The sequence below is a fragment of the Periplaneta americana genome, chromosome 11, assembly GCF_040183065.1.
Source record: "Periplaneta americana isolate PAMFEO1 chromosome 11, P.americana_PAMFEO1_priV1, whole genome shotgun sequence".
NCBI lineage: Eukaryota > Metazoa > Arthropoda > Insecta > Blattodea > Blattidae > Periplaneta > Periplaneta americana.
The window spans coordinates 30511279-30534858 of NC_091127.1; the positions used below are offsets into that span (position 1 = coordinate 30511279).

General features: G+C 33.2%; 1 protein-coding gene across 12 annotated transcripts in view; it reads left to right on the plus strand.

Moving 5' to 3' along the window:
- Nucleotides 1–23580, plus strand: part of Dys (Dystrophin) — a 2834509-nt gene that overhangs the window by 615448 nt on the left and 2195481 nt on the right. For 11 of the 12 annotated variants that reach the window (XM_069839232.1, XM_069839233.1, XM_069839235.1 and 8 more), the window contains 6 exons: nucleotides 2544–2711; nucleotides 13405–15333; nucleotides 17641–17988; nucleotides 20259–20432; nucleotides 21376–21510; nucleotides 22676–22879. In XM_069839232.1, the coding sequence (XP_069695333.1) occupies nucleotides 2544–2711; nucleotides 13405–15333; nucleotides 17641–17988; nucleotides 20259–20432; nucleotides 21376–21510; nucleotides 22676–22879 (2958 nt within the window). The remainder of the gene's footprint in view (nucleotides 1–2543; nucleotides 2712–13404; nucleotides 15334–17640; nucleotides 17989–20258; nucleotides 20433–21375; nucleotides 21511–22675; nucleotides 22880–23580) is intronic. The other variant, XM_069839236.1, reaches the window with a different exon arrangement.

The following is a 23580-nucleotide window of genomic DNA, read 5'->3' on the forward strand; positions in this document are numbered from 1 at the left end:
GACCATATTCAGTATTTATTTTTAATTATCGATATGAAAATTAGTAAATTTCAACATGCCAAAAAATGTTTGTGCAGTAGTGTGTCTTTACATAACCTGTAAATGTATTTTCCAATTATCCGGCAAAATCAGTTATCTGGCACTGGCTTTGTCCCACAGTTGGCGGATATGAGGAATTCTATTGTATTGGTGTCAGATGAAAATAAAACTCTCAGAGTTTTCCATCTGTAAGTTTGAGACACTGAAGGAAACAAAAAATGGTAACAGTTGAAATGTGTTTTGTGGCTGGCAAAATTAGAATCTGTGACTCGTGTACGACATGAATTTCGTCGCGTATTTAACGAAGAACTACCGCACGAGAATAACATTCATCATTGAGATAGACAGTTAAAAGAGACTGGAAGCCATTGGAGAAAAAGCATATTGGAAAACTATCGACAAATGATGAAAGGTAGAAGCCTTCTGAAGAGCATTTGTTTAGAGTCTAAAGAAATCAGTTCATAAAAGAACCCGACAATTAGGACTTTCGAAAACAACAGTTCATATAGCTTTAAAGAAACATCTTCATGTGACTTCTTATAAACTTCAATTGTTGCATGCACTTCATCCAGATGATTACAACTATGAAATCTGCATCGACATGGGGAACTATAAATAATGGAATTCCTCAAGGTTCAATATTAGGTCCCCTACTTTTTCTAGTGTTTATAAATGATCTTGCCCCCCTAATAAAAGATGTAGGTCATCCCATATTATTTGCAGATGACACAAGTACAGTAATTACAGCCAATAGCTCCAACACATTCCAATCTTCAACAGAGGAAATTCTCTTCAAAATATGTGACTGGTCAATAAACTGGTATTAAATTGTAACAAAACTAACATAATTCAATTTAAATCCTGTCCAAATTCAATGTCGCAAATTTCTAGCGCAATAATTAATAATAGATCCCTATTAGAAACAACAACAACCAAATTTCTTGGCTTAAAAATCGATAATGTGTTAAATTGGAAAAATCGTATTAAAGAAATTACCCCCAAACTAAATTCAGCTTGTTTTGCTATTAGATCTATGCAAAAGATAGTAAATATCAATACCTTAAAAACAATATACTTTGCATACTTCCACTTGGTAATGAGTTTTGGAATAATATTCTGGGGAAATTCCACAGATAGTAACAGTAAATTTCTATTACAAAAAAGAGTAATTAGAATAATAGTAGGTGCCAAATCTAGGGAATCGTGTAGGACTATTTAAAAAAAACTACAAATAATGCCCATGGCTTAATAATCTTCCTCGTATGTAATCGTGAAAACTTTGTAACTAATTCAACAGTTCATAGCATAAATACACATCAAAAAAATAACTTTCATACTCCATCGGCAAGTCTGTCGTGCTATCAAAAAGGAGTGCATTATATGGCAGTAAACATTTTTAATAGCCTCCCCCTATCGATATAAAAAATGAAACTCAAAACATAAAATTATTTAGGGCCAAATTAAGGAAGTACCTAATTTCTCACGCCTTCTATTCTGTAGGTGAATTTATGACATTCAATAACACTTCATGAAATTGATAATAAAACTTTGTGTTGTACTAGTAGACTATATTGTAAATCTCGTCTGTATATATTTCATCTAGACTGTGACTATAAATTAAGATTTTATAATAGTATTAAGTGTTTTGACTTGTTCCATATTCTAGCTGTAAGCAATGTATGAATACCATGGAATGTTAATAAATACAATATGAGTTTGCTCTATGAAGTCCTAATTGTCAGGCACATTTATGAACTGATTTCTTAGGACTCTGAACAAATGCTCTTGGCTGGCTTCTACTGTTTCATCATTTGTCGATGGTCTTCCAGTACGCTTTTTCTCCAATAGGCTTCCAGTCTCTCTTAACTACCTATCCCAATGACGAATGTTATTCTCGTGTGGTGGTTCTCCATTAAATACGTGACGAAATTCACGTCATACACGAGACACAGATTAAAATTTTGCAAGCCATAAAATACATTGCACTTTTCTTTGGAGATCCATCTTGTATAATTAATTTTAATCAATTATTCAAGTGTTAAAAGTAGTGTACGAAAGATTCAACATGGATAATTTTAATAGTGAAAATTATTGCATTTGTTCGACTGTTACTGTCTTTTGTTTCCTTCAGTACCTCAAACTGACAAATCAAAAACTTTGACAATTTTATTTTCATCTGACATCAATATTACATGTCTACCTCTATTCATTAAAAAAATATAATCCTCTGAAACCCCATCATGACTTTTGGGACGCAGGATATTTTAATTTATCATACTTACTTGCACTATTTATTATATATTTGTTTGTGTTTGAATAAAAGCAGTGCTGGGATTCTGTTGTTGTATTCGAAATAGCTCAGGTTACTAAAAACATATCTGCGCTCAGTGTTAACTTAACATTCTTTAAACTTGTATGCTTCATACAGAGAAAGCTATAGAAGCTTTTGTTGTATCATAAAACATTGTAATTCTGTAACTTACTTGAACACGTTATTAACGCAGATATTGCAGAATGCCATGTGTGCTCACAAGCCTGATGTTGATGCATTGAGGGAAGTGGCTGTTGAGTTGATGTCGTCTCAGGGACATCAGCAAGAACTTCGAACCACTATTGAGCCACAACTGATGCAGCTCAACTGTCGCTGGGGTGAACTTTTGCACCGGATTCGGGTAAGTATTGAAGTCTTTGCTTTGCGTGTATGTACAGATTTTTTATCATGATGTAAATAGCAAGGAGAAGTTTAATTAATTTTTTACAATACTCTCACAGCAAACTACTGTTTGGTTACTAATAAGCTATTCCCTTTATTTAATTTATGTTAAATTATATGAGATGGTGTGAGACCGTAACAGACCAGTAAAGACCCAATACTTTTTCGATGATGGTGTTCAATTGTATCTGAATACTTAAGCACTTACATCATACATACAGAAACGTATATGTAAAATGTGTTGGTAAATGTCAGAAGATATTAATATCCAAGCAAAACATAATTAAAATTACATTTTCAAAATTAAGAATTTTTAACATACTGGTAATCAAAAGAAAACATAACGAAAATTACACTGATAAACGTAAAAGAACCAAATAAAATAAAACACAATAAAATTACATTGCAAATAACAAAGAATATTAATAATTGATTAAATGGCGGTCTTACTCGTGTTAATTGTGTAAGCATGTGTGGCTTACAGCTGTTTCGGTGCTTCTTCACACCATCCTCAGAGCCTACTAGATCTCGGCGTCATCTCGAACTTCGCTGCCTGTTGTGTGGGTGCTTTCGATTGTTGAAAAGTGTTGAAATGTGGTGTCAAATAGTGTGTGTGTTCTGAAATTGATCTGTGTGTTGAGAATTTGATCAGGGTGTGTTTTAGTGTGTCTGTATATTTCATATTGTTCTAATGTATTGAGTTTTTGGTTTTTGGGTTGTATGTGTAGGATTTCCATGTCTGTATTTATGTTATTGTATGTGTGGTTAGCATTAGTTATGTGTTCGGCATAACATAATACCTACATAAATGCAGACATGGAAATCCTACACATACAACCCAAAAACCAAAAACTCAATACACTAGAACAATATGAAATATACAGACACACTAAAACACACCCTGATCAAATTCTCAACACACAAATCAATTTCAGAACACACACAGTATTTGACACCACATTTTAGCACTTTTCAACAATCGAATGCACCCACACAACAGGCAGCGAAGTTCGAGATGACGCCGAGATCTAGTAGGCTCTGAGGATGGTGTGAAGAAGCACCGAAACAGCTGTAAGCCGCACATGCTTACACAATTAACACGAGTAAGATCGCCATTTAATCAATTATTTATATTCAAGTGTTAAAAGTAGTGTACGAAAGATTCAACATGAAAGAATATTAGCTTAATAATAAAAGAATAAAGAAATGTAAGTGTATACTATTGAACATCAAAATCCAAAGAAAATAGAATGGAAACTATTTGGAAATGCCAGGGAGTTTATTGAGCAACACACATTAAAATCTTAAAATGTTTTAACTTATTTATAAATGAACTGTTGAATATTTTTGTATAAAATATGTTAACGAAAAAATACCTTTGAAATAATATATAAAAACAATTAGGACCGCATTGAAACTAATTAAATAAACTGAGTACATTTTCAATCAGTATATTTCGTAATTTTAAGAAATGACATCAGTTGCTTTTAGTTTTATGAATATCTTGATTTTCAAAATTTCATTTTGATCTTCATATATTTCTAACGACATTACAAACGACATAATAATTATGTCTCTTAAAGTTGTCTCCGATGCTCATAAAATTTAAAAAAAGAAAGACCAGTATATTAACAAAACATAATAGTATTGTATGAAATTTAGAAAACGGGAACTTATGCTACCATTGTTTGAAGTATTATGAAAAATTAGTAGGAGTTTGACATTATGATAAAAATTATATTTATCATTGATATCTGTTTTTTAATATTCTTTTATGCATATTTGCTGGACAACTGAACATATTGGGAGAATGCTTAAGTAGTCTGAGTATGTGAGTCAATTGAAATTAATATAAATTATGTCACATTATGGACGTGACCATTTCCCACATTGGCATTGTAACTTGCATTTTTGATTGCATTTCTTCTTAGGTAAGGAACGAGCTAAAATATACATCTGTCCTGTACCATATTTCTCTGTTGTCTTCATTCTAATGCAGACCATAAAGCAATGCCTGCAAATCTTACCTGTAGAATATGTTTTAATATATAGGGGAACCGTAAGTATTGCTATTAATTTCAGAGAATTATTCTTTGAGATATTTCAAACAAAAAAGTTTAATACAATTTTTCTGGTTTTTACTTCCTTTCTGAGATAAAAATTGTTTTATATGAAATATTTCATAACATGTTTTGGGAAAGCCATTGATTTAATTCCCAATATGCTCAGTCAATGTAGGAGAGCAGTGTATTATAGTAATAAATGGTTGAAAGAAAGTTTTGTCCTTTAAATATACAGAAATTTGATCTGAACAATTTTAAAATTCTTTTTCAGAACGAAAAGTTACATTTGTTTGGATCAAATTTCTGCACATTTGAAGAGCAGAACTAAAATTCTTTCAATAATTTATTATCATAATACACTGCTCCCTTAAATTCACTGAGCATATTGGGAATTCAATCAATGGCTTTCCCAAAACATGCTATGAAATGTTGTCGGCCTGGTTGGCACAGTTGGTATAGCGCTGGCCTTCTATGCATGAGGTTGCAGGTTCGACCCTGGGCCAGGTCAATGGCATTTAAGTATGCTTAAATGCGACAGGCTCATGTCAGTAGATTTACTGGCATATAAAAGAATTGCAGGACAAAATTCCAGCACACCGGCGATGCTGATATAACCTCGGTAGTTGTGAGCGTCGTTAAATAAAACATAACATTTAGTTATGAAATGTTTCACATAAAACAATTTTTATCTCGAAAAGGAAGCAAATACAGGTAAAATTGTATTAAACTTTTTTGCTTTAAATACTTCTAAGAATAATCCCCTGAAATTATGATATTACTTACGGTTCAGTCTGTATATTCAATACATTTAATAAACAAAAACTTACCGGAAAATATTAGATCTAAAAGTGTCTTGTCCATTTTATTTCAGTGAATGTCTAATTGCAAATACTTTCGACATCTAATCTGCGTGCATTTTGTATGCATTTGGCATGAAAATTAAGTACTACAATAAGTAATTTAATGCTGGATTTTCAGGTTTCTGTCACTGTTCATTCTCATTACTTTATTATAAAGTACTACTAGCGTCCACAACTACCTTACAAGACAGTTGAAATTAAGCATTATTCTAGAACACAATGATTCTGTTTCTGATACTGATAGAAAGGTTCATTTTTGGTTTTGAAGGCAAAGACATTTATTTCTCCTTTCTTTATGATAAGTTATTATTATCCCGCATTCTATAAAAAAGAGCAGAAATTGAAGACTTACAAAACATTGAACAGAATGTTTCCATCACTGTGATGCAAACTTCCAGATCGGCAGATAGCAACCTTAAGAAACAACACAATAATATGACATTGCTGATGCACATATTATGAATGAAATTATAATATTTTTCACTGTAATACCAAGTAGTTTCAAATATTTTCCTAAGCACTTTATTCTCGAACACCCTTAATTTCTGTTCCTCTCTCAAAGTGAAAAAGGGATGAAGTTACAGGAGAATGGAGAAAGTTACACATTGCTGAACCCACACATTGTATTCTTCACTTAACATAATTAGGAACATTAAATCCAGACGTTTGAGATGGTCAGGGCATGTAGCACCTAGTCGTTTATATCTATTTATTATTTTAGCTGTTTTTCAATGAATATTAAAACTAAAATACAATTGCTGTGAGTTAGAGAATTTCAACGACGAAAAATGTCTACCCCTAGTCGTGTTGAGCGTGATGCCTAAAACAATTTATGAATGATTTGAGTCAGACACCCCGTACTGTTACACTTACAAGGTAGTTCATTAATGAAATATGGAAACTGATAAAGGAGTTACACATTCAGAATAATACCTTCTTTTAATGTAATGCAACTATCAATACAGTTTGTATAAATATGTTTACCCTAAAAGCTTCAACAATTACACTGTTAGATTCATATTATGCATATAAATGCCATATACGTGTATTTTTATGTTTGTGTGATAACAAAATTTTGTGTGTGTAATGTGTCGCTGTATATAATATAATTTTTTAATGTAAAAATTCCAGTATAACTGACAAAAATAGCTTTTGATGTACATGTTTTGTGTTTTATGTTGTATTAGAGTTGTCAACAGTTTGTGCTGAATAAAATTGCTTGAAACTCTATTGGGCCTAAATTATATAATAATAAAACACAAAAGAAATTATCTAAAAATTGAATCTAAAGATCCATTGTTAACCCTCATGATTTTAATCAAAAATACATGTTATGCGTGAAAGAAAAGAGTATAGCGTGAAAACCACTCTCTGTGCACTTATTTTTGGTTTGAGATTATTCTGAAGTCATCGAAACTTTATTAAAAATAAGGTTGAAATAGAAATAAAGAAACCATTTCGTTCACAGAACAGTAGATCCAAACCTCATTATTCTTGTTTTCATTTGTTTTATTTAGGGTTACGTTGGCAATGTTCATTTCAAAATGTAACAAACCACAACTATTTAAGCTATTCTTGCTTACTTTATTAGGTTTTCTTGATAAATTAATTTATTTCTTGAAATAAAGATGCCTCTGTAAATTTTCCTTCGAGTCTGTAATTCTATGCTATGTGCTATGTAGGTATCTATGACATGGCCCTTCCAGGTTTACTTACTTTCTAAAATAAGCCACATTAAGGATTTTTATCGTTCTTAGTCAGATATGAACCTGGGAACCTCGAATCTAATAACACTTTACAAATAGTATAAGAAAGTAAAAATTAATGGTTATAAAATAAATTTACGGCTGCATTCTGCCTTAAGTATTTGATAGGGTGGGTTGGGGTAAGTTGGGTACCTATAGTGAGGTAATTTGGGTACAAGTTACAATTTATTGATTAAAACCATACCTAATCTTCAAACACATGCCTATTAAATATATATTGTCTATTTCACAATTGCCTATCATGGAGTTTAGAAATTCTTGGTTGATCCCACTGATACTACCTGGTAAAAAAAACTGTTTTTTTATTTGTCAGTCTATGGAATGACACATCACATTCAAAGCAATATTGTTGAGGAACCAGCTGTGATACAGTAACCAAATTCATGACTATGTACATTGCACATATTTAGAACATATTGATATAAATCATTAATAGTTTGTTAGTAAATTACAATTTACAAACTTGAGGTAATTTGTATATAATTCTAGGTTAATTGGTAACTAACCTAGTTTTCATTTCATGTACATAATAGTAATATGCGTTACATGAGCGGTATGTTGACGTTTCCATGTTCGAGGAAAAGATTGAAAAAGCAAAACATAGTTGAGCTTTTTTAATTTCCGAGAACATGAAAACAAACATACCGCTCGTTTATCGTACATTATTTTGTGCGAAGATCGTTTATTACATATCTGAAAGAGGAATTTCTAATTAGTTGCAATGAAATCTCCATCTTGGTTTCTGTTCAATGACGGCAACTTTGGAAAACAAATATATCTATCTTCAACATTGTTCCTATAAAATGTTTTCTGTGTTTACTATACTCCAGCAGGCCATGATATACGTCTGTCTTTTTTTTTTCCCCCAGTCTATAAATGCGAACTTAAAACAAACGGTAAGGTTATGTAATGATTTAGAGTTTACTTAATTTTTGCAAATATTTAAAAACAATAATTAACAGTGCAATTTAGGTGAAATTGCAGTGGTAAGTTTCCAATTTACAATTATTACTATATTGAACGTCTTTAAAAATAATATGTTAAAAGCCTAAAGCAGTAAAATGAATATGATGCTTAAGCGGTAAAGAATAGGGAAATTGTTATGTGTGTTACGTTGGGAATACTGAATGTGGTATTTCACACTTACCGCGTATTGATTTTGTGCAGAAAGCAAGCAAATACGCACGATCTCGCACAAATTATAGTTTGATGAAAGACAAATAAATATAGGCTACGAAGTGTCTTCTGTCCCTGATTTTAAGGGGAGATATTTTTAATTTACAAATAAGCCTTATCAACAACTTGAGTATTAACTGAAATTTTTTGTCTTATGTCTAATTAAAATTTTTAAATGTCAACCTAACCTCTACATTCTGTTTTAGGATAGATACACTAACCTATAGTTGGAATAATTCGATTTTATAAGGACTTCAAAGCATGTTTTACTTCAGGAATATACATTTTACCCAAATTTTCTCATTCCTGGGATATAGTTAAATTAGCGTTATTATTATGGTAAGAAGAGGCCAACATACTTGAAAATGCAATAGTACGGTATCATTCTAGAAGGTCATAGTGTTAATATATAAAATATTGATTGGAAAATTGTGTCATAGTAACAGACTATGAGTCTCTAAACTTAAAAGAGGCTGTTTTTATACCCAAATTACCCCAACCCACCCTAAATAAATTATAGATTTTCTAACTGATGTAATTGATATTAATTTATCAGTAGTCGTGCATAAAATAATATGAGATAGAGTTCATTCTTATTACATCGTTGTAGAAATAAAATGTAACCTAGAATACAAAAATTTATATTCAACATAAATTACAGAGTGAAGTTTCATTGTTTATAGTTTTATTTGCAGCTAGAATGCTTATTACTAACTACTAGCAAGTAATTTTGGTTATGGAATTATAACAGATATTAATCTATCTTTTGTGAGAGTTTTGTAGGTCTTCGATATTTTTGTTTTTACATTTTATGAATATTTAATTTGTTTTTCCTACTATAGAAGTTGACAGCTCTAATACTTATGCATTAACAAATTACTCATTTACACTCTTTGCCAATTTTAATTATAAAATTTAGTGGCTTCTTTAGCACCAATTCTATTTTCTATTATAATATTGTATCATTGTGAGGGTAATAATATTTAAAAGATCCATATGCCCTTGAAGCTGTTTTCATACGGTATATTAATATTTTAAATATTTCTTTCTTCCTGTGTTTCGATGAAAATTGATACTTCTGTACAAAATACCTGTTAAAATGTTAGGCTACTATTTCAACTACTGGTACGTTATTAATTCATTGCTTTTAAGGTAGACTTATAACAATTAAATCAAGAATACTGCATAGTAGCATATGAGATATTATATAGGCTACTTTTACGAAGATAATTTTTGTAAATGTTAACATTTTTAATAGTATCTTCAGCCTTAAGGAAATATAAAAATTAGGGATTAGGAACCAAAACAGATATATTACTTCATATATGTATCTCTTGGCCCTAATCATTTTGAAGTTACATAGTCCCCACAAATTGACAGACAGTGCCATAAATGCGAACTTCACTTTCCCTCTGCAAGACGACACATTTTCTGTGTTTCATTTGTTTGCAGTAGGAGTTACCAGAAATAACTGTAAAGAATAATAATACTTAGAAGCAAATTAAAATAACAGTGCAAATAAGAGCAAGATTAATTCCAGTTATTCGAGTAGAGATTGCTGTAAAAGGAAACGTTTTTTCAAATAAAATCAAATTAAAACAAAATACCATTACCTGTTACATAATATCCATAATGTAATTTACAAACAAATCACAGATAAGAGTAATACATAAATAATAAAATACACTACAAAAGTACCCAGCCGAAAATTCGTACGAGTACAACTGAAAAAAATCTTCCTTCCCATCTACTCTCCAAAATCTCCAATGGCGATTACAATATGTATGAAATTATTCAATTAATTCATACTAGGTACACGCTATACACTGTACATTACGTCCTATCACTATCACCCTTTATTGTATCCCTCGACCTGACATTATAAATATTTCGCCTGTGATGGGATTCGAACCCAAACTGTTCAGTTAGGAACACAGTGCTTCAGTCTCCATGACCACAGGATACGTGCGTCATCTCACGCAGTTTATTACTATTCGTGCTTGCATGAAATCACTTTCTACACGAAAAACATCTGAATTTCATTGTCATTTCCGTAAAATTCTGTGTTGTCTACAACCTGACGATTAGGGGCAAGAGATACACAGTCCATATCTTACTTTTTATGTTTGTTGCAAATTTTATTGAACATAGTGGTAATTACTTTTACGATAAAATGCATTTAACAAGTTTTCAGTCAGGAGAAGAGGTTTAGATTAACTCTTTCATTATTTAAGAAATGTATTAGAAACATCTTTCTAAGACTGGTTTACTTCAGTTTTCTGATGAAGAAGGGTCGGTTGTGAATTAGTCAAGTGGATATAGCCATTTGTAACTGTATAGACATGTAAGATTCCATTTTATACTATCACTCTTCAGCTGAAAACAGGTACTTTTCAGTGCTTCCTTTCATGCTCTCTAATTCAGCAGATTTCATTTTCATTTCTGAGATTGGAGTACCTGTAAAGCAGAATTCTTTTGTCCTAGGTAAGAGGATGATAGATGAGTATTATGTTGGGCACATGATTTTTATTTACTTATAGTTTTTATTTACTTACGGGTACCAGAGGGTGGGGGTGTTAGCTGGCAAATTCATCTGCAAGAGAAAGTAAAGAGAGTAGATGATTGGTACAAACAGTTGAATGATTTCGTTAGTGACATTAAGAAGGCTATTTTTTTATATCATAAGCCTAATGTAACATAAGATCTCAAGTTTTACTTTGCTCTCAGAGGAAACCTTACATTGAATTTTTGTTTAAAAAATTCACTACATTCAGCTGGGTTTGAATACTCGATACGGTACTTTGGATCAGAAGCAAGTACAATAACCACTAGACAGCGAAGGATGACCCTAAACACAAAGCTATATCCAATTTTTCAGTACAGTAGAACCTCTATTATCCATGGTAATGAAGGGGATGGACTGAACGGTTGATCGAAAAAATCGGATCATCCGTACCATGAAAGATTTGTAATTTCCTCCAAGTTTAACTCGCAAGGTAGTGGATCAGAAGTTCACTAATTTAAGTCTGGTTGCCAACGACGGGTTTTTAAGGGGCAAGGAAACTCTTTGTAATGACTGTCTCAGGGAAGATAGAAATACAGGAGGTCTCATGTTGTAGATTTACATACTTTTTTACACTTTATCCTTGTTTCTTTTATTAAATCGCGCAGTTTTTACTCCAATCTCGTATACTGATGCGAGATGAGCCACAGTTTCTCTTTCTCAAACCATTCAGTTATTTCCATTTTTTATACTTGGCTCAACATGTTTTCTGTTAATACCTGTGGAAGACATTTTATATACAAGTTGCATTATAGAAAGGCAATTCGAACAGTAGACAATACTGCAAATCAAGCTTTCAGGTATAACTCCCTGTAAAGTTGATTTAAATAATTTTTCCCTCAAAATTATTCAGTAGACAATACTGTGTAACGATAAAGGCTTGTAATATCACTCTCTAGTAAAAACATATGTAGAACCTACTAATATGATGTACAAAACAGTACTTCATATAAGTTATTTATTTCTGAAGAAAAAAAAGACCGAGAAATAGACAGTCGGATAATCCGCCAATCAGTTAATAGGGTGATGAATAATCGAGGTTCTACTGTATATTGTGTTTTCATTTTTCAGCGAGAAAGAGTTCAATCTGAACTACTTCTCCATAATATCGATACTTGTTGCCTTTAAAGTTTTCATTAACTTACATGTACAAGTAACATGAACATAACGTATGTAATATATATTAAAGAATTGTTACAATTGTTTTCTTGCATCTTAACGTTTGGCTGTGGTGTGTACGTCTAGCATTTAGTCTGCTGCCATATATGTTTATACTGTGTGTCTTTGCCTTTGTGGCCAAACTAAAAAAAGAGTCTTGCTTGTGGACTGGTGAACTGGTTGCTTGTGGTTTTATTTGCACAACCCTCTGGAGGGCGTGGGTGTGTTCCCGGTGCAGGTGACAATTATTTGTGATGTGAATTAACTCTCCGTTTGCAGCAAAGAGAGGTCCTGCACTGTAAAGTCTTGGTTAAATAGTCGTGATGGAAACAATAACCTGGAATTCGGCCTCTCTCCCCTGATCTCCATGTCAGCTTGTGTAATTAATACATTAACTCTGCTTGATAAATCTGGAGGACTAATGCCTGTGAAGCCCGAAGTCATGGATTGTGCACGTGAGACACTAAAATGTTGTCGAGACAATGCTAAATAAAAGCCTGTTTTGAAGATATTTTTACAGTCTTTGACATGCTGATTGGAATGGCTATGAAACCGCAGACTGCACTGCACGTGTGGTGATGGTGAATGAGCATATTCTCGTATTTCTATCTGCATGCCATTGCGACTTACATCAGAATCTCTTTGAACATAATCTCCCATCACCTTCTTAATGGTTATGGCTTCTGTAAAATAATTCGTAACATTGTTTCCAGCATTCTTAAGCATATTTAAAATTAATGCACGTGTTTTCAGTATTTGCACTGTAACAGAGAAAGTGTTTAGTATTTCTAATAGTTTTATTGACTCTGTTTTCATGCAATAGAGTCATTAAGATAGTCTCAAACATTTGTTTTTCTTTCTGTATTGTATTGTGCTAATTCAAAAAGAGTTTCTTTTTATAGTAATTCAAAGCTTTAATTCTTATATCTTGAAAATTCCTTTGCAAAATTGTTAAAAAATAAAGCTTAATTCTTTCTAATAACACAATTCTTAAGCTTAGTAACCTAAGAGAAGAACTGAAGGTTCATGAAAAAGATAAAAAGTAGCATGAACCTTATTTTTACAGGGCTGGACTCAGAAAGTTTCTGTTTTGACTGAGAGTCCTCCTGCTACTGCTAGCGAAATTCCTTTAACAACTGACACGCACACCACATCCTCAGCCGGAGATTCCAGGGAGAGAGAGCCACAAGAAATTTCATTTCTAGTATTGGAAGGAAAAAGTCACATATCAGAACCACAAGAACAGGTTTCACCACACTTTCTTGCTGTCGGAAGTGAGAGATCTCATACTACATATCTTCCACGTGAAGAAAGTGTACATGAACCATACGATACAGCTGAGGAAGAATGCATGGGTTATCTGAATCCAGTATTTGAGGATCTGGACCAAGATGAAATTACAGACACAAAAGATGGTAAAGTCATAGTTGGGAATATACATGAGGAGATGGTAGAACCTCAGGATCCTGTGGAAGCATCAATACAGGGAACAAAACATTATCCAGAGATTGTAAGTCATGATATTGTTGAGCACAGACAAGTTGTGAGCGTTGTGCCAGATATAGTCAGAGTAACAGAGCAATCAAAAATTGGTAGAGTTGAAGATGAAGTATCAGTAAATTATGATGAAACAGAAGATCGTAATAAAATAGATGAAATACCAGAAAGAAAGCTGTCTGTTGAAAAGAAAAAGGAAGACGTTGAAGAGAAAGATCCCTCTGCAGATGCAGATGATACAGATACATTTTGTCTGGCAAAGAATAGCATATTGTTCTCTCAGGTGTCCACCAATACACTAGTTACTACAGCTGAGGTAGAACATATCAGTCCTCAACAAGAAGCTGATCCATGCCAGATGGTGGAAGTGAAAGAGATTGAGATAGTGAAATCAGTGGTTACACCTGTAGAACCCATTGAACAGGTAGTTTTCCCTAGTAGGAGTATGGAAACTACAGAACAGTTTGGTCCTCAATCTGTTGAAATGGTGGAGATTATAGAAGAAGTTGAGACTGAACCCGAAGAATCCGCCCCCGAGACTGATACCGAATCATCTGCAAAGGCTACTGATACTAGAAACACTACCCAAGATGCACCCGATGTTACCAAAGACACAAGAAAGAGGCCTTCTACATTAGAACTTCAGGAAGTTAATATTAAGAAATCTGCACCAGAAGTAGAAAGTTCAGAAACTGAAAACCCAGATGAGGAGAGTAACAGTGAAGACTTTGATACTATAATCTCTAATAAAAAAATAGCAAGGTTATCCCCCAAGAAAGAGCAACCACAACGACTCTCAGACGAAGAGATTATAAGGGTGAGTGCAATTGGTGATGAGAGTGCCTCCCCTGCATGTCCCCCAGACCAGAAACCCCTAACACAATTCTTAACGGAGTCTGTGAGCAGAATAAATAAATCCCCACCAAAAGTTTCTATTCCTGGATACCATGTTGATACGCATGCTCCTACCCCACCATCAACCCCTGTTGTGTGTCCAAATGATATTCCACCCTCACTCTGCCTCCAGATGACTGATAAAGTCAACAAAACAGAGGAGACAACTGTAACAGCATGGCGTGCAGAGTACCCTATTCTAGACAGTGCTAACAGAGAGGATGTGCCTGTTGGAAATGGCTTGACAGTAGTGAGTAGATCACAGCAGTATGCCATCATGGAAGATGGACGCAAACCCGAACGTAACAAATCCCCAGGCCTGAAAGAAGTATTCCTTAAGAAGGAGATAGAAGTCTCAAAGACTTATAAGATAATCGGTAACTTTAGTGACCCTGATCCTTCTCGTAACAATGCTGAACCCAGAGTTACCTCTTCGGTGACAGATGATGAGGACTACAACAGTTTCTATGGCAGTGATAAAGAGACTGACGACGTTGTTGAGTTTTCTGATGATGGTGAACCTCCTCTTGAACTGAATGACAGTTCAAGTTCAGATGATGAGAGTCCATCTCTTGGTCACCTAGTAATGCAACACTTCGACAAGGTGGGTGCAATGGGCGGGGTGAAATTGGATTTTGAAATACATTTTATCACATATTAATTATAATCTTTTATTTTAATAACAGAACTGACGTACGTTATATTTACTTAATATTTTGAAATAATTTAAGTTTCAGCTTTATACTGGCATTAAAATTACTTTAATATTAGCAATACATCAACAGAGTTTTGAAGGAGAAAATGTTCTCTTTACCGAGGTAACCAGTAATCACATCCATTCAGAGTCACATAGTTAGCATGACAAATTAAAAATTGCTATAAAAATGTGAAATAGTAACTTGAAAATTTGAGCTGTTATTAATACAGCCATTTATTGCGTTATTATAGTATTATTTAGTTGTCATGAATTCAGAATTTTGTTGCTATGGAACAAACAATGAAATTAGACATTATGAACTGGCAACCAATTATTGCATCTACTTACATTCACATGGTGATTATCATATTAACTGTCCACAATTTTTTTGTTATGTTAAGGGGACACTCCACTAAAAATGACAACTTTTTTCCTAATCATTTTTTTTTCAACCAAATTTTGAGAACATGTTTACTTTATAAAGGACTAACATAATTCAAATTTTGAACTCCCAAATGTTTTTGGCTTTTGATTTTTTTTATTCTTTTTAGAAATATTTTCAAACCCAAGTTTTTAGTAGAAGATATCAATTTTTAAGCTTCTCTTTTTTTTGTTACATTCACAAGACATGCATTCGTTTTTATGAAATATATCATTTATTCACTCTGAAAAAATTGTTTGAAATTTAAAAAATGTTATTTTTCCTATAATTCATGAAAAAAATAAACTAGCAGCATTTCTCACAAAATGCAGCTGACTCAATATTTGCAGTAAAATTTTCATCCAGATTGATTAATATTTGGCATAAAAAAAGTTGGTGTTGAATCAAGAAAAATAAACTTACGAAAAAATGGATTTGAAAGTAAAATGAATATTTATGTAAATTAAAATTCTCCTCTGCTAAATTCGTCTAGTAACTTCAGGGAGACAACTTTAGGACAAAAAGTTACTAGATTTGTAGTCAGAAATTTTTATAAAAATAATTCTTTGATGAAAAAATAATTTTGACAGCTCTTTAAATTTTACATCCATTTACCTTAATTAAAAAAAATGAAACATATTTGTAATCAGAATTGAACTAAATCCATTTGGGGTAAGAAAATATACATTCTAAAGAAGTGAAATAGCCAATAAAATTTTTTGGAAAATTTTTATGATTTTCAGTGGAGTCTCCCATCAACAACTTGAAATGAAAAGCTGTTGCCAAGACAACTATTTATTTTTTTACAATCACAATTACAATAACAACTGTTTAAAATTGTTGTGCCACAGATATAGCTCAGGCTGTACATATGTTTGCCTGTTCTGGAGCTGTGCTCAAGTGTGAGTTCGAGTCCTGCTTGCGTTGATATCCTGATTGGATTTTTACGACGTTTTCTCCAACTGTAAAGGGAATATCGGATAATCACGTGGCTAAACCTCGATCTCATCCTGCTATCATCAATTCCATCAATGATAAATAACCTAGTAGTTGATACAACGTCATTAAATAACAAAAAAAAAGTTATCATCTTGTGAAACTGTATGCTATTATAAAGGTCGTCGTTCATCTCATCCATTCGTAATCAAATAGTCACCATTATAAGGTTTCTCTATTTTGACTTGCTTCGTGGGTCCATTGATTAGTCCACACCTGTGGAGTAACGGCTAGCGCGTCTGGCCGGAAAACCAGGTGGCCCGGGTTCGATTCCCGGTCGGGGCAAGTTACCTGGTTGAGGTTTTTCCCAGGGTTTTCCCTCAACCCAATATGAGAAAATGCTGGGTAACTTTCGGTGCTGGACCTCGGACTCATTTCACCGGCATTATCACCTTCATCTCATTCAGATGCTAAATAACCTAAGATGTTGATAAAGCGTCGTAAAATAACCTACTAACCTACTCCATTGATTATCTTAATGCATTCGGACTCAAAACAATTCTCAGAATTGCTGGGACATATCATGTAAAGTGTTCTCATTTCTGATATAGCTGCTAGAAGGCTTGTTCAACATCGTTTTTTTTCTCTCATTCTTCAAAGAAATGTCAGTAATAAATTAATTTTAATGCTAGTATAATGTTTAGACGTTAATATAATTGAGTGTAGATTATTTAATGTTCTGAGTTGTCTTTCAGGTATCGACTCAAGTGTAAGTAATAATTAGTTGCCTTACTTAAGATAATACTCAGTTTATAATTTATCAGCATATTATAGAGAAATTGTTGATCATTTTTCAGGCCATACTTTCTTCACGAAAGGAAGCTTATGTCAGTAAACATAGGGAAAAGTCTCACTCCATCACGTCGCAGAGGGCAGCAGCATCGAGCAATGAGGGATCTCCGGTGTCTACTTCACCTGTTCGCACAATGACTACATCATTGACGACCACCAAACTCGTCACCAGCTCCAGACAACAGCAACAGGCACCGCAACCAACTCCTAGAACTTCTTCATTACCTTCCCATCTTGCGAAGGACATTGCAGAGTTCGAACAGGCAGCTCAACAAATGCTCAGGAGGATGGATGTCATGCTGGTTACTGTGAAGGGAGTCAGCAGCGAGAAAGATCCTGGGAAAAGACTAGAGGTAAAGTGAGATTGAAATTCCATTTTTAACTTCAGAGGCCATTCAGAGTTGATGAGGTAATGGAAAAACGATGGAATAGTTATGGCAGAACGAACCAAAGTTTGTGGAGAACATTTTGTGAGATGAAAAGTGGTATTTTCGATACAACATGTATACAAACAAGCTCTTGTGCATGTTGCTTTAATGTAGAGAGTTATAAGGAGAGAGGAGTGGAAGATTTGTCAGGAATATGTATTACTAGAAACGCTAGTATGGATTCTTCTGAATACAGGGTCTTTCATAAGTAACTGATCACTCGAAAAATTGACTAATTTTTACGACTTTTGGCTGTGTTGTACATCTCTGCCTTTCCTGGTGCCATACATCGATTTGGTTACAGTACGCGTTTTCCCACCAGAAGTCTCCAATTTTCTATGTAGAGATGAAACTATCGCTATGAAATTTAAAGCTTAGGGTTACTGTCAGAAAACCACAAATTGCAATGGACTTACACTTACACTAATTATAACTCACAGTTCACAACATGTCTGCCGCCCCGAAGAATGCACAGCGACAGACCATCTCCTCATGCACTCTCAAGAGCATTTTAAAAGTAACCTTCTGTATTATGTGCACAATTCTTATCATAAATTCTTGGATGGTGCGAGATTTATCTGCAAAAATACGATTGTTAACAAATCCCTATAAAAATAAATGCAAGGGAGTTAAGTCTGGAGATCATGGTGGCCAAGCAATTGGACCTGCGCGACCGATCCACATGTCGGGAAACACTTCGTCAAACAAGGTTCGAACATCCTATGCCGCTCATTTGTTATACCAATGCAAACATGCATGGAATAGAAATGGCGCCTTCTGGTGGACACATTTGTGACTAAATCGACTTCTGGGGGGCAAACGCGCAACTATATCGGGTGTACGGCAGCGGGAAAGGTTCTTACTAACAGAGGTGTACAACACAGCCAAAAATCGTAAAAATTAGTCAATTTTTCGAATGATCAGTTACTTATGAAAGACCCCATATACAAAAATTTCGTGAACTTTGTCACAAATACAGTCATTTCCATTACTGATGACATCCACATCTGACAAATTCATTTGTCTCCAAGACTTACCCTCCTCCAGTTCACTGTTACTTGCTTCAGAAACTTTATTAAGGATCTCTTCTACGATTTTAGGTATATATCGAAATGCATCCAGGCTCATTCAGGATGACTGTTGAATACTGCTGTGATCAGAATATCAGTCCCAACTTACTTAGATGGAAAAATATTTCTGCTCAAATCACAATAACTTCAACTTTGTCCCTTAAACTGGTACGGTGCCTCTCCACTTAGATTAAAATTAAATATGATCTCATTTAAACTGAAGTTGCTTGACTTTGTAGACTGTCTTACTGGTTCACACCTGTGAAGTAACGGTCAGCGCGTCTGGCTGCGAAACCAGGTGGTCCGGGTTCGAATCCCGGTCGAGGCAAGTTATCTGGTTGAGGTTTTTTCCGGGGTTTTCCCTCAACCCAATACGAGCAAATGCTGGATAACTTTCGGTGCTGGACCCCGGACTCATTTCACTGGCATTATCACCTTCATATCATTCAGACGCTAAATAACCTGAGATGTTGATACAGCGTCGTAAAATAACCCAATAAAATAAAAAACTGTCTTACTGACTGCCATAATTTTTACATAGTCCTTTCCAAGTCTGCATCCCATGGTGCTTTTCATCTAAAAATGTGTTCTATCCAGTCCATGTTTTACCTCTCAACCTGATTTTGACATGACCGAAGTGCTCGAAAAAACCTATCTCTAAATTGCTTTGGTGAGAAACTATTAGTTGACTGAGCTATGACTAGTTCTAATTAATGGAAAAATGGTAAAAATCCAATTTATTTATCTTAGATTATGATATATATATATATATATATATATAAAACAGTTTGTTTTATTAGAATAATTTTTTATTTATTATCTTCTTTTTTGGGGGGGATTTTATCCTATTGTAAATAATATGATTTATTTTATTGAATGGGACATTATTAGTTTTAATTCAAGATTTACAGTCGTAACATTTTTATTTGATTGAATATCTGTTTTCCTTTTTCAATCCTTCATTACCAAATTGCCATATTACTTCGCATCATCATACTGTAGCATCACTTCTATCAATTAAAAGAGACCTTAAATGAATGTGTACATTATTTACCATATTTATACAACAAAAATGTTATTTGAATTCACTTTTAGATTAATAGTGTACTATGTTTTTATTTGAAGGTACTGGAGCGTGAATTGAGTTTCTTGGCTCCAGATGTTGCAACACTCATAAGCCGTGGGGATGGTTTGGTTCTTACTGTTCATTCAAGTGACCCATCTCGAGCAGAGAGATTAAAAGAATCGTCACAGGATAAGCTCAGGAGCAAATGGCAGCAAGTGAAATCAGAGTCTGAAGTGAGTTTTATCTCTGACAACAATCTTAATTATTCTTATGTTACAGTTTCATCCTTTTGTTGCATGCATTTTATACAAGCCAGACTTTTTACCTAGGTTTTGTGCTCAGGCTTTATATGAAATTAACTTAGAGAGCATGATGAAAATTGTTCAGATTGTCAATTAATATAGATAAATACAGTATAATATTTGTTACTCAGTCAAATGATAAATCAATGTAAAATAATGACTTATATTATATGGCCATTAAGCTTTATACACACAATATGCAATTTATGTGTATAAACTTAATGACCATATAATATAAGTCATTATTTTACATTGATTTGTCATTTGACTGAGTAACAAATATTATATTGTATTTGTTTATACGAAATGTTTAGCAATTTTAGGTAATTTAAAGAAATATATAATATAGGTCTCCCATTTTGATTTGCCTTCTGGAGGAAGCTATATTTTGGATTATTTCGTCCGAAAAATTTAGCGACTTCGACTGGTTTGTATGTAAAATGAAAGAACAGAAAAATAATATGCGTGAAATGAACAATTTCGGAATTGAAGAGATGAAATGGAAAACAACACAAGTCCACTTTTTGGCATTACACAGATTATTGATATTATCGCATTTGTCTCACTGAGAGCTACTTAGGAACCTTGTAAGAGCCAGAAGAGCACAAAAATTAGTTTCTGAAATTTTATTATTTCAGTAACAGTGACATTAAATTAAAAAAAAAAAACCATTGCAGAAGAAAATAATTTTTATAAAAATGAATTATTCTCTTGAAACTTTAGGTGACAGACTTGTACAGTTTCCTATCATCATTTCAATATCCCAAAGCAGGTTGTAAAATAATGACAGGTGAATAAAAAGATCGTAACAGGTCTGTAAAGAAAAATACTTTTTTTTTTATTGTGATTGTGATTATTTATATGTTTTTCACAGGCACGAAAGACTGAAGCTCAGCAAGGAGAAGACAGATTGAAAGAATATAATAAGTTGGTTGCAGAATTACAAATGTGGTTGAAAGATGCCAAAAGAAGATTGGAGCAAGCAAATAACGAAGAAGTTCAGTTGAAGGTATTAAGAAACTTTTTAATATTTTCTGTTTCCCAGAAAAAAAAAAACAATCGGTAATTTATATTTTTGAACCAAATTTGAGCAAACTGGACATAAAGATATCAATACAAAAGGCCATTTCTACATTGCAAATATACGACTATTATAATCTAATAAAAACAGGGCACAGGAAAAAGTATCAGAGTTGATAGGAAGTCGTAAGTCTGTATATTTAAATGTAAAAGTTTTGGAGCATTGGTTTCTTAAGATTCTATTGACGAAAATATATGAATTGAGCTTGATGGTAATATATTTTTAACTGACTGCAGAACTGCAGAGTGGCTTCATTGGGCAAGTGTTACTATTCCAAAGTTGTTGCATTTAGCTCTTCTATGCTCTGATAAAGTTACACTGAAACTTTTCGTATATTTCCGTTACTTCTTTGGGAATTTTTGTTGGAAACTTCTGCTCTACGTCCAATAAAGCAATTGAAGTATTGCACACCTCATTTTTTCCTCTTCCTCCTTACTCTTCAATTTCATTAGACGAATTTTCAATAGTATTTTGAAAATGGTTATTATAACCTAAAAAAAACACACAAAAAAAGAAGAAGAAAAATAATGTACCATAATAAGACCTATAAGAAACAAGTGAAAAAGACTTGCTGTATGTTGAATTCGGACTATAATTACATGTAAATCTGCTGTAATCTACGTAACTTACGTTCGCAGCTTTCTTCATAAGAGATGAAGTCTAAATGTGGTTCAAAAACCAACTGCAACTTCAGAACTTGATTGCTTGCCACAAAAAAATTAAAACAGAGAAATAAATAATTATGATTCAGTTTTAATTATTGTAATTTTGTTTCATCACCTGGTTCAATAATATATAATTTTTATATTAACATATAATATTTCATAATTTATTAAATTCTAACAATCATTATGATTGTTAAACCATTCAAAATTCCAGCCTCCATTGAATTTTGTGAGCATTTGTATCATAGAGGATCATCTCCAGCAACTCATAATGAATCAAGATAAAAAATAAAATAAGATACCGGTACCTAATATTATGATATATACATATTTTTAAATTTAGTTTAGTTTTAATTATAATTATAACTTTTCCTTATTCAGTCGATGAAATTGAACATTTTTATTTAACTGTAATTCTTACTATTCAGGCCTTCCAAGAAGAATTTGAGAAGAAAGAAAAGGAGATAGCAAGTCTGAATGAAAAGTGTAACGAGTTAGAGAGACTGAGAGTCGGTCGCGACGATACCGAAGAAACAGTGGCAGCGATAAATGAAAAATGGCAGGATGTACACGGACAGTTTCAACACTTCCAGAAGGGCTCAAAAGAAAAGATCGTTCCTGATAGCAAAGTGGTAATACCAGTGTATCAATAATTTATTTTATGTATCTTTGTCATTGTGCATCTTTTCTTTAGAATGAAATTTGTTCAGTGATCAAGTGGGGGAGGGGGGAAGAAAAAAAAACAATTAATGTGCGTTGTTTTAGATTATGTTAACTTAGCTAAGGTTGTTACTTTTATTTCATTTTATGACTCGTCTGCTTTCCAGCCCCAAATGCAGTGTAATCTATTGTCATATTAAGCATGTCCTCAGATTTTATAAAATTTAGTTTCCTATATCTTCCATCGGAGGTCTTTGGTTCAAATAATGTAGAATTCTCTGTAGAGTAACTTATTTTTGTTTTCTATGCTGCTTATTAACAACACAGTCCTCTTGAAGTTGATGTGACTGCTGTTTCCATATTGATCTTAAACTCGAGAATTAGTGCTATAGGAAAGCAGAAGGTAATAATCATAGAAACTTTTTATTTTCTGATCAAGTGTGAAGGCAGAAAATTACCACAGTGATGTGCATATGGAAGATTTTCAAAGCAGGACAAATGATCAGTGCGGTAATAAAAAGATTTCCTTCTTTCTTGTTATAATTGAAGGGTTCAGAACCATAGTGGGCCAAGCGCCATTTACTAAAACCATAGAAAACAAGGGTTAAAATGAAGTTATTACCATAGTTCAATGGAAACATATAGCAAGTAATAATAAAGTATACACATTAAA